The sequence below is a fragment of the Nerophis ophidion genome, linkage group LG26, assembly GCF_033978795.1.
Source record: "Nerophis ophidion isolate RoL-2023_Sa linkage group LG26, RoL_Noph_v1.0, whole genome shotgun sequence".
NCBI classification, from domain to species: Eukaryota; Metazoa; Chordata; class Actinopteri; order Syngnathiformes; family Syngnathidae; genus Nerophis; species Nerophis ophidion.
In genome coordinates, this window is record NC_084636.1 from 21198383 (window position 1) to 21214105 (window position 15723).

Sequence of the window (15723 nt, forward strand, 5' to 3'; positions counted from 1 at the left end):
CCTCCTCCGTCATGCAGGTTAGTCATGGGGGCGAATTCCACTAAGCCAGCATTTCTTCATGCTTTTGTTCACTGTATGAAAACCTCATTCAGGAATTGGGTTACGTTTACGCGTTTTTGCCCTACGAAATATTTCCATTTACGCACCCCTTGGTGACCGTCAGGTTTTTCCTCCCTCTCTTATTGAAGTGTTTTAAAGTTGCTCCTGTCTGGGTAAAACAACTTTAGAGACAAGACTTATTCTTCTTTGTGACGGATATTCATTTGCGCACCTACATAAATATAATTTATTATAACATACATATTTTTTTTTTTAAATATTTACAGGTTTATTGCACTTTTCCCATGAACTGACAAAGTTCTGGATGTTTTATTACCACCACTCCCAACGCAAAAGGGGTCAATTACATAAATGTTATCACATTTATATTTTACACCCATGATGCTTTGAACCCAATAGAGTTGATCTGAGCAGACTATTCAGGAGTTGTTGTTTTTTTTGTCCTGCCCAGCTACTCAGGCGAATCATGTTGTTGATGTAGATGCTCATATTTGCTGTACAGACTCACTTTACAAAAAATAAGTGTGGGATACTTCTCTTGTTGCCTTATTTGTGTTTGACTTTATTAAATGGATTTATATTAATACATTTCGAGAAACATGGGATCCTTATCTTAAATTTGCTCATGAAACTGATCTTCAACTCAGCCCTGATGGAAACATTGTGACAGCTAGGAAAGATAACTTTATTTTTATTACATATTGATGGATTGATGGACATGTCATCTAACCAATGTGTTTTGTTTCAGCTTGTTTCTTTTAAAAACAGTAACATTGTCGGTGTCTTCCTCCCTCAACCTGATGCCGGGACAAATACTCCTTCTGGAAGAGGTGGTGAAAAAGGAGAAAGAGAGACAAAAAAATGTGGACATGCCAGAGTGAGTTAGTTCATTGTGTTTTTCAACCACTGTGCCGCGGCACACTATGGTGCAGTGAAATACAGTCTGGTGTGCCATGGGAGATTATGTAATTTCACCTAATTAAAAATATTTTTTTGCAAACCAGTAATTATAATCCGCAAATAATGTGTTTGTTGTTTAATGTCGGTGCTGCCTAGAACTCGGCAGAGTATCCGTGTAATACTTTTCCATATCAGCAGGTGGCAGCAGGTAGCTAATTGCTTTGTAGATGTCGGGAACATGGTTTATTGCGATCACAATATGAGGGAGGCAGCGTGCAGGTAAAAAGGTATCTAACGCTTAAACCTAAAATAAACAAGTGCCACTAAGAAAAGGCATTGAAGTTTAAGGAAGGCTATGCAAAACGAAAATAAAACCAAACTTGCTGCAAAGTAAACAAAAACAGAATGCTGGACGACAGCAAAGACTTACAGCGTGTGGCGCAGACGGCGTCCACAAAGTACATCCGTACATGACATGACAATCAACAATGTCCCCACAAAGACGGATAGCGTCTGCACAACTTAAATAGTCTTGATTGCCAAAAGGTGCGGGGAATAGCGTTCAAGGAAGACATGAAACTGATAGAGGAAAACTCCAACAAAACAGGAAAAGCCACCGAAATAGGAGCGCAAGACAAGAACTAAAACACTACACACAGGAAAATGTTAAAAAACTCAAAATAAGTCACAGCGTGATGTGAGAGGTGATAACAGTACACCTACTTTGAGACAAGAGCTATAATGAAGCATGCTTGGTTATGGTTTGAATTCAAATCCAACAATTGCGAAAAGTACTTTTTGTCGATATCGGCTGCTTGGTTTAATTTTTCAATGAATAAAACGAGCCTTGGCTCAGAAAAGGTTGAAAAACACTGGTGTAAAAAACTCCCCACGAGTCCAAAATCCATCTTATTGTGTTTTATTAACCTTAGTTGCTCTAATATAGTTTTGCTATAGTTTTTAATTTTAATTTTCCTGAAGGAACTCTCCTGAAGGAATCAATAAAGTACTATCTATCTATAAGTTAGCATAACCAATCATTAATTGTCTTGTTTATCCTTTCATTATAACGGTAAAGGTCAGGGCGGGTTGCTTACAGACTTGCATAAGACACTTTTTCATCGGGTTGGGCTACTTTCAAAATGCAATTGTTTTGGAGGCAAAGCCAACACCCAGAAATTATATCCCAGGGACTATTAAAAGATGTCCACAATTGTACAGAGGTGTGATTAAAGTAATTAATATGCTCACATGGTCTGGCCCACAGCTGCTTCCACCCAGTATCTCGCACGGAGGCGGAGCTTCTTCTGGAGCGAGAGGCCAGCAGAGGAAACCTGCTGCTCAGGCCCAGCAGTTACGGCAGCGCCTTCGCTATTAGCACCCGAGAAGAATTCAATGGGTAAGTAAATGTTATCATGTTGTGAACACAATTTAAACATAAGTGGTAAACATTCCAAACTACTCCATGCATTGTATATTATTATATATGTAAAACTATATCGTACGTTAACACATTTAAACAGGAACAATAATACGCAAAACAGTGTTTATGGATGGCTTAGATGCAGTCGCTGGGCCATGGAAACCCATTCCAATAAGCTCTCTGCGTACTGTACGTGGGTTAATTGGAAGGTCACAGGAAGTTTGGAGCTCTGTAGTAAGAAGAAAGCTCTAGTAGGATTTTAACTTGTTATATTATTGAAAATCAATCATTTTTGATACTTGTTTTTAAAATAAATGACACATGATTTTCATTGGACAGTGAGCCATATTTTAAAATCACTTTATCCAAAATGGAAGTTTTTACATATCAAACAAAATTACTATCCTACAAACGTATGTAAACCAATAATACATATGAATGCACAATACCATTTTTTTTTTACAATATAGCTTTTGTGATTTTGCATAACATTTTTCAAGCAGTGGTTTTATTTCCTCTTTTTACATTCAATAAATTATTTTTAAATTAATTAAAATAAATAGTTTTTACAATTACATTTACTACAGGGAGACCTCGAATTATTTTAATTTGCATTTCAAAGCATTTCCTATTTTGGAAAATGTCTGGACAAAAATTATTGGTGATCCAGTCCAATCTAATCCACTTTATTAATATAGCACATTAAACAACAAAAATGTTTCCAAAATGCTGCACGAAAATATTAAAAACAAGATTCAAATACTATCCACCAATGACTGGATAAAAACAAAATAAATACATATAAAAACCATGTAAAAATAAATATGACTAAAACGATTTTAAAGGGTAAAACAAATAACAATAAATAGAAATAAAAATGTCAAAAGACAGAGGACCACACAACTCACATAGTGTTAAAAGCCAAAGAATAAAAGTGGGTCTTAAGACGAGACTTAAAACAGTCCACTGTGGGAGCAGTTGGAACATGGAGGGGCACAGTGTTCCAGAGTTTAGGGCTGACCACAGAGAAGGAAGGCCCTGTCTCCCCTGGTTTTATGTCTTGTCCTAGGCACCTTGAGCTGGATCTGGCTCTTGGACCTCAGAGTGCAGGCAGGAGTGTAAATTTGGATGAGGTTCGATATATAATGAGTTGCCAGTCCATGCAAAGCTTTAAAACCAAACAGAAAATTTAAAAATCAATTCTAAAAGGAACAGGGAGCCAGTGCAAATATGCTCGCAATTCTGGACTAACTGCAACCGGAAGGGATCTTTTTGGCTAATGTGATGACTTCAAGATATCAATTTAACAGTGTACATTTTCAAAAGATAAATTATGATACTTTCGGAAAGGGTAAAGCGTGGTTTCATTTGCAATCTTGGCTCGTCTCCATTATCCAACATCTTAGACAAGACTCACAAATCCACATATAAAATTGACCGTGGTGCAACATTTAAACCAAAACATATCCAATAAATATGTGAACTCCACAAACATTATATAGATTCACCCGGTCACAACATTAAATACACCTGCACAATCGGCGACCGATAAAGACTGCTTTTAGCAGGAGTTATGTCACTGCATGTCCCACAACTGTATTATTATGCACATGCAAAGGTTAAATAATAATATGTTTACCTAGTATAATATTACTTTTTTGTGTTTCCTCATAGCCTGAAGCAGAATGAGATGAGTTCCTTGACTAAATGTCTAAATAAGTACATCTGTATAAATCGGTATCAACCGATACCGATTTATACAGTCGTGGAATTAACACATTATTATGCCTAATTTTGTTGCGATGCCCCGCTGGATGCATTAAAGAATGTAACAAGGTTTTCCAAAATAAATCAACTCAAGTTATGGAAAAAAAAATGCCAACATGGCACTGCCGTATTTATTATTGAAGTCACAAAGCGCATTATTTTTTTAAACATGCCTCAAAACAGCTGCTTGAAATTTGGGACATGCTCTCCCTGAGAGAGCATGAGGAGGTTGAGTTGGGCGGGGTTGGGGAATGGGGGAGTTGAGGTGGAGGGGGGGGGTTGTTTAGTGGGGTATATTGTAGTGTCTCGGAAGAGTTACTTCTGCAAGGGGTTGTGGGTATTTGTTCTGTTGTGTTACGGTGCGGATGTTCTCCCTAAATGTGTTTGACATTCTTGTTTGGTGTGGGTTCACATTGTGGCGCATATTTGTAACAGTGTTAAAAATTGTTATAAGGCCACACCTACTGTGACCTGTATGGCTGTTGACCAAGTATGCCTTGCATTCACTTGTGTGTGTGAAAAGCCGTAGGTATTATGTGATTGGGCTGGCACGCAAAGGCAGTACCTTTAAGGTTTATTGGCATTCTGTACTTCTCCCTACGTCCGTGTACACAGCGGCGTTTTAAAAAGTCCAAAATTGCACTTTTTGAAACCGATAATTTCCGATATTACATTTTAAAGCATTTATCGGCCGATAATATCGGCAGTCTGATATCGGAAATCTCTACATTGAACCTTAGGATTTGACGCTTTGGCATTGTTCAACACCAGTATCCAACACTGTAATGAATGAGTCAGAAAAGACAAAATTCATCATCTTTGTGATACCAGCCCACATGAATAACATTATTGTTTGAGAGCATGAAATTTGTAGTCAATTTCTCAGACTAAGCCCAATAAGGACCAAAATAAAATATATACATAAATAATTGTCATAAAATTACATGCATAAAGAACACATACCCATTTTTGATATGAAAGCTGCCCATACAGTATAAAATGTGCATTAGGTGTTCATTTGTCCTCATATGTTGTCTTTCTCCATTTTCAGTCCTATCTACAAACATTATCACGTGAGCCGCAATCCCGACGACAGCTTCACCATCAATTTGGACAGGCCTGTAAGTTTTCTCTTATTGTGTTTGTGAAAATGTGAAACCCTAAGTCTAAATGTTGGGTGTTGGACAACAGAGAAAAATTATGAATGATATTCTTGTGATGCCACTTATGAAATACTCTGCATCGAACACAATATTTTCTGTGGTGCTGGTTTATGTAACTGCTGTTTTAACTTCAAAACACATTTTCCCTAGGAAATAATGTAGAGAAAAAACATTTTATTAACTGCACAGGCAATATTTTTATATTTTACCATTGCTATTTATGGAACTTGTTTCATCCCTTGTGTGTGTGCCCTAAGGAAAATTAAGTTACCAGGAGTAGCAACACCCTATGCCACACACAAGGCAGTCATAGCAATAGCCTGCAGTGTACACAAAAAAACAATAATAAAGAATAAAACAGCTTTAAAAACATATCCAAGGCAAAAGACTCATTATAGCACATTGTCCAGTTAAAAAAATGTCCTTGTGTATGCACTAATCAAATTCTTTATCATCATAAAGTGTATGAATGTATTTTAAATTCTTAAATGCAAATTTAAAAAAAGAAATGTCGGACCATTTTTTTAAATTTTCACTTCTGAAACAAAAGTTATTTAATGATACTTTTTTTAAAACGACAACAGGACTCCTGCTGAACAAAGATGTTAGCATTATGCTAAAAACATGCTAAACGCAAAAGAAAAGATAAAAATACTGCTTCCGGTTCAATTTGTCATCACACAGATAACCACACATTTTTGCATTTTGGATGTTTGTGTTTATCTGGAAAATTTCAATCCATGAAAGGAAAACAGCATAAAATCCAATTTTATGGTAATATTTTAATGAAAATCAACCCGTTTTTGTTTGTTTTAAACTCTGCCATTAATAATAAAAATCGAAAAACGGCCCTAATTTTATTTTTTGATTTGCGTTTCAGAATTGGAAATACAATGAATGGAAGGTACATGGACCGATTTACTTAACCACTGAGTAGTAAGATTTAAAAAAAACAAAAAAAAAACATGAAATCTGTAAGCCAGTCTGGTCCGTGTACCTTCCGTTCATTCTTTTTCCAATTCGTAAATGCTTAAGTTATTTAATGACACTTTTTTTAAAACGACAATAGGACTCCTGGCGAACAAAGATGTTAGCGTTATGCTAAACACATGCTAAATGCAAAGGAAAAGCTAAAATACTGCTTTCAGTTCAATTTGTCATCACACAGATAACCACAAATTTTTGCATTTTGGATTAACATGAAATGGATTGTTGTGTTTATCTGGAAAAAAAAAAAAAAATAAGAAGGTAAACAGCACAAAATAAAATTTAATGGCAATATTTAAATGAAAATCAACCCGTTTTTGTTTGTTTTCAAATTTGCCATATATAATACAAATCCATAAACGGCCCTAATTTTATTTTTTGATTTGCGTTTCAGAATTGGAAATAGAATGAACTGAAGGATTTACTTAACCACTGAGTAGTAAGATTTATAAAAAAAAAATCATAAAATCAGTAAGCTTATTCCTAATCCTTTTCGTACATGTTCAATTGTGCAGTGTCTTCAATCTAGCAGCATGTTTAAAAAAATTAATAAATCACAGCTCGAGCTGTACCGTGATGTACTCTTTTGCATCATGTTAATAAATATTGTGCGCCTGGTTTGACAACGCCCTGCTTGTGCAAAAAAAAAAAAAAATTAAAAAATAGCTATATTGCATATTGAATAAGATTTGCCATTAAGGTTATTTCTGCTTCAAGCTAAAAGATGTCATGTCTGTTCAGGTCACCTGTGCGTCGCTACCTGACATCGTCCATTACTTCATGGACACCACGGACGGCGCTCTGATTTCTCTACCACGGGAAGACACCTACGAGCAGAACATATGTAAGTACAGTACATTATTATGCATGTGCATCTCCTAGCTTTAACTCTAGTCATGACTTTTCCGATGCATTTCTTTCGCAGCTTTTGTTGGCTTCGATAATGAAAATGGAGAGAGGACTGTGCGGGATGCCGCTGTGGACGTCACCACGCTTAATTTGCCAACCAAACCAGGTACGGTGCCAAAACTAAACAAAAGAAGCAGAAAAATGTTGACTGTATGCCAAACGAAACGTGGCTTTAGTTTTTTTTTATTGACGCCGCTGAAGTTAAACGCACACTTGCACCCTTTCTTCCATCCATCCAACCATTTCCTACCGCTTATTCCCTTTGGGTTCGCGGGGGACGCTGGAGCCTATTTCAGCTACAATCGGGTAGAAGGCGTGCTACACCCTGGACAAGTCGCCACCTCGTCGCAGGGCCAACACAGATAGACAGACAACTTTCACACTCACATTCACACACTAGGGCCAATTTTAGTGTTGCCAATCAACCCGCACCCTTTCTTTCAGCCATAAATGATTCTAGGTTTCGCCTTAATTACATCGGCAAAGTGGTTTTCTTTAATGTATTTTAATTTTCCAACTACGGCAGGGGTGTCCAACTCGTTTTCATTAAGGGCCACAATTCACCTAGGGCTGCTTATTACAGTAAATTTATTTGAATTTAAATATTAACACACAATTCCCTGTGCTTTTGAATTTTTTTTCTACGTACCCTTTTAACCCTAACCCTAACCCTAACCCTTGATGGATAAAATATTGCCTTTTGAAATCATACGTAAGGGAAACAAGCATTTTATTCTCACATATAATAGGATTAGGCGCAATAAGTGTTCAACTTCAGCCTAAACCTTTTCGGTCTGCAACATTTATTTTTTTTAATTTATGAATGTACAACCTTTTGTTTATGAATGCACATCGGTTTGTTTGTGTAAACCTGTTTGTTTATTTTGTTGACCATTGACCGAAGAAATAATAAACTCAACATGAAATGTGTCCAAACTTTTGCCCACAAGGGTCACAAACCGAAAAGTCAAAGTATGCGGTTGCCATTTTGATTTTTATAATGTGAAAATAACTGCTAAAAACAGACATTAACTACAGTACAGGCCAAAAGTTTGGACACACCTTCTCATTTCAATGGGTTATATTTATTTTCATGACTATTTACATTGTAGATTGTCACTGAAGGCATCAAAACTATGACAGCTGTAAGGTGAAAACTATTTCAGGTGACTACCTCTTGAAGCTCATCGAGAGAATGCCAAGAGTGTGCAAAGCAGTAATCAGAACAAAGGGTGGTTATTTTGAAGAATCTAGAATATAAAACAAAAGTTTGGAAAACACCTTCTTGCATTTTCTTTATTTTCATGCCTATTTACATTGTAAATTGTCACTGAAGGCATGAAAACTATGAATGAACACATGGAGTTATGTACTTAACAAAAAAAAAGTGAAATAACTGAAAACATGCTTTGAATTCTAGTTTCTTCAAAATAGCCAACCCTTGCTCTGATTACTTGCTTTGCAAGCTTTTGGCATTCTCCCGATGAGCTTTAAGCACACCTGTGAAGTACAAATAATTTCAGGTGACTACCTCTTAAAGCTCATCGAGAGAATGCCAAGAGTGTGCAAAGTTTTCAGTTAGTTCACCTTTTTTTGTCAAGTACATAACACCAAATGTGTTCATTCATAGTTTTGATGCTTTCAGTGACAACGTAAAATGTAACTAGTCATGAAAAAAAAGAAAATGCATTGATTGATTATAAACTTTTGGCCTGTACTGTATAAATTTAAAGACAAAACACAGTGTTAGCTTTGTGTTATAATGTAGATGACAAAGTGTACTATTATTATTTATTACAGGGTAAGAAACAACAGTAAAAATATTTTTTAAAAAGTGCAAGAAGAGGTAATGAGAAAAAGCTGACATTTTTATGCTACAAACTATTACTAATTATACACTTTGTCGTAACACTATGGTTTTTAAATAGGTATTTATCTCTGCTTTTTAACAAAATAGAACAATTTTAAAATGGCCCCTTGATGGAAAAAAGTTTGGACACCACTTAGTTATTAGTATCCCAATGTCAGCAGTGTTTTCATGACATCACAAAAATGACCTCTTTTTGGTTTTACATTCTTACTGTAGTTTTTTATTTTTTTTTTATTCCAAATAATTCTGCGGGCCAGGAAAACTCAAGCCTGGGGCCGCATTTTGGACACCCCTGTGGTATCGATGTTTATTTGCATGGTTCAATAATTCTCAAGTTTTAAGTACATGCAGTGCATACTTGTGTAAGAAAGATGAAGCACTTTCTTGAAGCATGTTATTTCCAGGCTTTCGCGGGGCCACATAAAACAATGTCGTGGGCCGAATCTGGCCCCCGGGCCTTAATTAAGCTTGACATGTGACCTAAGGTGTACCTTGGGCTGGGTACAGGTAAAAGGCCACACCAAACTTTATAGTGTACTCCTACTATTAGACAGCAATAAATACAACATATTTTCAAAATATGTAGATATAGGTGATGGAGAGTAAGTGTCTTAAAGCTTCAAAGAAACTCCATAATGTGTATCTGTTAGCACAGGGGTGTCAAACGTACGGCCCGCGAACAGGTTTTATCTTGTTTGCTATGTATAAAAATGAGTCGAAATTTTTGAATGAAAGAAACTGCTGTTCCGAATGTGTCCACTAGATGTCGCAATAGCAATTATTTGTATCTTTGTAGATGATGCTACATATGTACAAAAAATAAACCACATGATGTTAGTACACCAGTCGAGGAAAATGAGCAAACTCCATATATAACATCCTTTAAGTTGATTTTGATATTATTTTTTATCGTAATAGATTGAAAATGAACACCAATGAGTTGCCTGTTGAACATTGTCACATGATTTAGTCAGAAAAACGACAAATAAAGATAGAATACTATTATCTGCACACTGCAAAAAGTCAGTGTTCCAAAAAATTACAAAAAAAGGGGTCTTTTTATTTGAACTAAGCAAAATTATCTGCCAATAGTACAAGAAAATGTGGCTTGTCAAGACTTTCCAAAACAAGTAAAATTAGCTAACCTCAATTAAACTTTAAAATACGTATTTTCTCACTAATAACAAGTGCACTATTCTTGGTAGAAAAAAAAAGACCTTTCTGCTCTATATGTTGAAAAATATTCTTAAATTAAGTAAATGCTAGTGCCATTATCTTGACATAATGATATGCGTTTGGCATCATCCATCCATTTTCTACCGCTTATTCCCTTTTGGGGTCGCGGGGGGCGCTGGCGCCTATCTCAGCTACAATCGGGCGGAAGGCGGGGTACACCCTGGACAAGTCGCCACCTCATCGCAGGCGTTTGGCATCATGATTTTCTTTTTCATGCTTGAAGTAAGAAATTGTTACTTTAAAAAAGTAGCTTTATACTTGTGAGTGTTAAATTACACAGCTTTGCATCAGTTGATAGTCTAGTTTCAAGCATGTTTTTGTCACGTTCGGAACGCATTGAGATGCGCGGCGGTGTCAATTCAAGATGCATGGGACCAGACAAGCAAGTTAGCAGGTAGGAGCTGGATTTAATATATAAAATGACAAAAGAACACTGGTACAAAGGCAAAAGAAAACGCAAGCAACGCACGGGGAGGTAGGCTAACACTAGCACTGAGTAAAAGTCCAAAAATTGCGCGTGTCGTGCGCCCAAAAGCTAAGGTGGAACTCAGCAAGCCAAAAACAGGACCAGATAATCGAACGAGCGTGTTGCATAAAGCAAGTTACGAACCCAGACTGGCCAAAGGGAGGAGGCAGGTTAAATACAGAAACAATAATCATAAACAGGTGTGCGTCACGGTGGCAGAGGGGTTAGTGCGTCTGCCTCACAATACGAAGTTCCTGCAGTCCTGGGTTCAAATCCAGGCTCGGGATCTTCCTGTGTGGAGTTTGCCTGTTCTCCCCGTGAATGCGTGGGTTCCCTCCGGGTACTCCGGCTTCCTCCCACTTCCAAAGACATGCACCTGGGGATAGGTTGATTGGCAACACTAAATTGGCCCTAGTGTGTGAATGTGCGTGTGAATGTTGTCTGTCTATCTGTGTTGGCCCTGCGATGAGGTGGCGACTTGTCCAGGGTGTACCCCGCCTTCCGCCCGATTGTAGCTGAGATAGGCGCCAGCGCCCCCCGCGACCCCAAAAGGGAATAAGCGGTAGAAAATGGATGGATGGAAGGTGTGCGTCAACCGGTCAGTGAAGGTGGAACAAATGAGGTAACCATGGAGACAGAACAAACAAGGAAGTGCAACCAGGAACTAAAAGAAGTCCAAAACTAACCGAACATAACTAAACAAAACATGATCCGGACCACGGATCATGACAGTTTTACTCAATATAGTTCATAAAATCTCAGCAACAAGCTGTAATATCTTACTGAGATCATTTAGGACCAAAACCCTTAAAACAAGTAAAACACTAACATAAAATCTGCTTAGTGAGTTAGACAGAAAATAAGCAACTATCACCCTTATTTGAGATATTTAATCTAAAAAAAAAAAACAACCCAACAACATTATGATTTGTACATTTTCGGAATGTGCTCGGTCTATTTCTAAACAAAGAAAACAATCTGAAGTCGTCTTTATTTTTAAGTTATTGTGCCGTGATTTTACCAGTCCGGCCCACTCGGGAGTAGATTTTTTCCTCCCCATCTAAAATGAGTTTGACACCGCTGTCTTAACACTTCCGTTACCAGCCAGTTGTCCTAAATCCATTTAATTGCACACAAATAAAAACATTACAAATACGCTGCATGAGAGATGATCGGTTGTGGTTGCGTCGGCGTGCATGTCTTCCCAAAGGTACAACTCCATGATTACGAATAGAGGGTAACAACATAATGTTGTGTTTTTGCAGCAATGACAAAAGCGTCGAGTCAAGAAGAAGAAAATATCTATGTCAATGACAGCGGTGAGTACTAGTCATGCCATTGTTGCCAAACAGGCCCGATTCCATTTTTTCCCTTCTTATTTACTGATGTCATGTTTTCCAACAGAGGAGCGCATTTTAACTGACAAAAGGTCACCAGGTAAGACTCTTTCATACGTTTGTTTTTGTTTTTTTTTACATGGTATGGACGTTCATGTTGTGTTAGTGTTAGCAAAACACTTTTTTTGAACCTTTTCTGATTGGGTTGCCCTTTTTTGTTTCGACAGAGCGGGAAATAAAACCTCAAGTGAAGTCAAGGACAGTTCCAATTCCCGCACGCCGCAAAAACCTGCCCTCCTCCCAAGCCTCGGTCACCGTCTCGACGCACAGCAAAGAGACGAAGATGAGGATCCACACGGATCCTCTCGGCCAGAGTACGTCTGCACTGCGACAAACATTCACTTTCATTTTTCACCATTGGTTGTACTTTAATGTTTTTAGGGAAATTATAGCACTTTTTGATTGCATTTATAGCAGGGGTAGGGAACCTATGGCTCTCGAGCCAGATCTGGCTCTTTTTATGACTTCATCTGGCTCTTAGTTAAATTTTAGCTGACATTGCTTAACACAATAAGTAATGAATAATTCCGCTGGTAATCACAGTGTTAAAAATAACGTTCAAAATATAAAACATTTTCATGCATTTTAATCCATCCATCCATCCATCCGTTTTTCTACCGCACCTGTTCAAGAAGTCGCATTAATGGTAAGAAGTGTTATATTTATAATTGGTTACCTTCAGAATTACAATGTTATTAAAACGAATAAGAGACTTATTATACTCTAAAAATGTTGGTCTTACCTAAAAATGCACGCATTTTGTTGTATTCAGTGTTAAAAAATATTATGTGTCTCTCACGGGAATACATTTTAAAATATTTGGCTTCCATGGCTCTCTCAGCCAAAAAGGTTCCCGACCCCTGATTTATAGGATTAGGTACTAGTGTTTTAACGATACCAATATTTTAAAAATATTTCAGTACATTTCTAAATAAAGGGGACCACAGAAAAAATGGCATTATTGGCTTTTTTTTAACAAAAAATCTTAGGGTACATTAAACATATGTTTTTTATTGCAATTTAGTCCTTAAATAAAATAGTGAACATACAAGACAACTTGTCTTTTAGTAATAAGTAAACAAACAAAGGCTCCTAATTAGTCTGCTGACATATGCAGTAATATATTGTGTCATTTTCCATTTATTTTATTTTACTAAGGACATTTGGTAGAAAATTAATTATTAATATACTTGTTCATTTACTGTTAATATCTGCTTACTTTCTCTTTTAACATGTTCTTTCTACACTTCTGTTAAAATGTAATAATCACTTATTTTTCTGTTGTTTTGATACTTTACATTAGTTGTGGATGATACCACGGATTTGGGTATCAATCCGATACCAAGTCATTACAGGATCATACATTGGTTATATTCAAAGTTGTCATGTATCTAGGAACATATTTCCTGAGTTTATAAACATAATAAAAGGAGATTGTGTGATGCCAAAAAATATCGACCTAATCATAGTATAATCGACTCGATACGTGCCTGTAATTGATATCATTACAGTGGATGTCAGGTGTAGATCCACCAATGGCGTTTATGTCCATTGTGACGCCGGTGAGCTACTGTGTGTAGTGAAGCATGTTTAGCTATTCCTCGTCCTGCAGGGATGATACTTGGAAGAGACTTACTTATTTGTCGAATTAGTGATTTAGAAGTAGCTAAAACACTGCCGACTGCGGATGGACGTCAGCCATTAGCTAGCTAGCCATGTCTTTGGGGGTACGCGTACCCCTGGGGGTACTTGAAGGTACGCCAAGGGTTACTTGAGATTTTTCAAAAATATTCTAAAAATAGCAACAATTCAAAAATCCTTTATTAGTATATTTATTGAATAATACTTCAACAAAATATGAATGTAAGTTCATAAACTGTGAAAAAGAAATACTACAATGCAATATTCAGTGTTGACAGCTAGATTGTTTGTGGACATGTCCCATAAATATTGATGTTAAAGATTTATTTTTTTGTGAAGAAATGTTCAGAATTAAGTTAATGAATCGAGATGGATCCCTATTTCAATCCCCAAAGACGGCACTTTAAGTTGATGATTAGAAATCTATATTCAGAATTGAATCACCAGTTATTTTTATATCGTTTTCCCAAATAGTTCAAGAAAGACCACTACAAATGAGCAATATTTTGCACTGTTATACAATTTAATAAATCAGAAACTGATGACATAGTGCTGTATTTCACTTCTTTATCTCTTCTTTTCAACCAAAAATGCTTTGCTCTGATTAGGTGGTACGTGAATTAAAAAAAAATTAAAAAAAGGTTGAGAACCACTGTCTTAAAGCACCTCTCCTTGAGGGCGTTTCAGTGTTTTAACTTCACCTTTATCTTTAGTTTTATCTTTTATCTTTAGACTGTGTGCTGCCGAACATGCTCGTCTGCTCGTAAAACCAGCAATGACACGACGTGACCTTGACGCAGTCGTGGTTCGTTTCAGAGACGGTATCATAATAAATATTATTTATTAGTATCGCGGTACTATACCAATACCGGTATACCATACAACCCTATTAGGTACCCTTAAAATTGACTTGTTTTTTTCCGTATTATTATTCTTTGATGTTTTTGAGGTCTTTCCTCCAAACTCCAAAACACGCCAAAATTGACCACTCTTTCTATTGAACATTTCCACGACCCCTTCCAAAAATGGACTCAGTAGTACCCCCTGGAATGAAACCAGTGTCACTTAGCAACACGAACTATGGCAGGCATGCCTATTGAAAAGTCAAAATAATTTATGCCTAAGACAAACATTAAGTCTGCCATCTGGGTGTGAAGCAGCCAGGTTAGTGTGCCAATTTCTAGGAGTCCTTTAAAGACACGCTTCTCCAAAATATTTTGTCTTTTCGCGACAACATTTTAACCACAGGGAAATAAATAAATAAATAGTAGCTGGTTGAATCAACTTTCTGTATTAAATATAACATTTGTGAACTGACTGTCAATGTCTTCCGTTCTACAGCCATATCAGAGCTCAAGCAGAAGTTTGAGGACAACAGGACGAGGTTTGCCGACTAACCTGAGAAGAGTCGACCTCTACAACATAATCACTGTGAATGCCCCCCGGCAACCCATGTGTTGCCATGACGACCCCAACTTAGTCCCATTTGCAATACCATTGTTAATAGTCAACATATGTGCAATGTGTAAAAAAAAGAAAAAGTATTTTCAAGGTTGTTGTTTTTTTAAATTGTTCATAATGGACAATGACTGCCAGATAAATGTAAATAGAGCAAACGTGTATATTCAATGTACAGTATATCATTTTCTACAGGATATAAAGTGAATAAAAGTCAGACATGTAATGAAGTTGTTTGCCTGTTTTTCCTCTTTGACCAAAATGAAACATTTCTGGAGGGATTTTTGTACATCTAAAAAGCTTTTAGATGTACAGTACAGGCCACAAGATTGTACACACCTTTTCTTTATTTTCATGACTATTTACATTGTAGATTGTCACTGAAGGCGTCAAAACTATGAATGAACACATGTGGAGTTATGTACTTAACAAAAAAAAAAAAGGTG

At 36.8% G+C, this 15723-nt stretch overlaps 1 protein-coding gene across 1 annotated transcript; it reads left to right on the plus strand.

Annotated features, from left to right (window-relative positions):
- Window positions 1-833: 833 nt before the first annotated feature.
- LOC133543311 (signal-transducing adaptor protein 2-like) lies at window positions 834-15507 on the plus strand. The gene is made up of 9 exons (XM_061887803.1): window positions 834-937; window positions 2228-2359; window positions 5202-5271; window positions 7042-7144; window positions 7226-7315; window positions 12047-12100; window positions 12186-12218; window positions 12346-12492; window positions 15161-15507. The coding sequence occupies exons 1-9, from the start codon at window positions 861-863 to the stop codon at window positions 15214-15216; spliced, it is 762 nt and encodes a 253-aa protein (XP_061743787.1). The 5' UTR covers window positions 834-860; the 3' UTR covers window positions 15217-15507.
- Window positions 15508-15723: the final 216 nt, after the last annotated feature.

Excerpts from the sequence above, each read along its gene's own strand:
- LOC133543311 (XM_061887803.1), top strand. The coding sequence starts at position 861 with ATGCCGGGACAAATACTCCTTCTGGAAGAGGTGGTGAAAAAGGAGAAA. Across the intron at positions 5,272-7,041 it reads CCATCAATTTGGACAGGCCT|GTCACCTGTGCGTCGCTACC; the intron begins GTAAGTTTTCTC and ends ATGTCTGTTCAG. Across the intron at positions 7,145-7,225 it reads CACCTACGAGCAGAACATAT|CTTTTGTTGGCTTCGATAAT; the intron begins GTAAGTACAGTA and ends TTTCTTTCGCAG.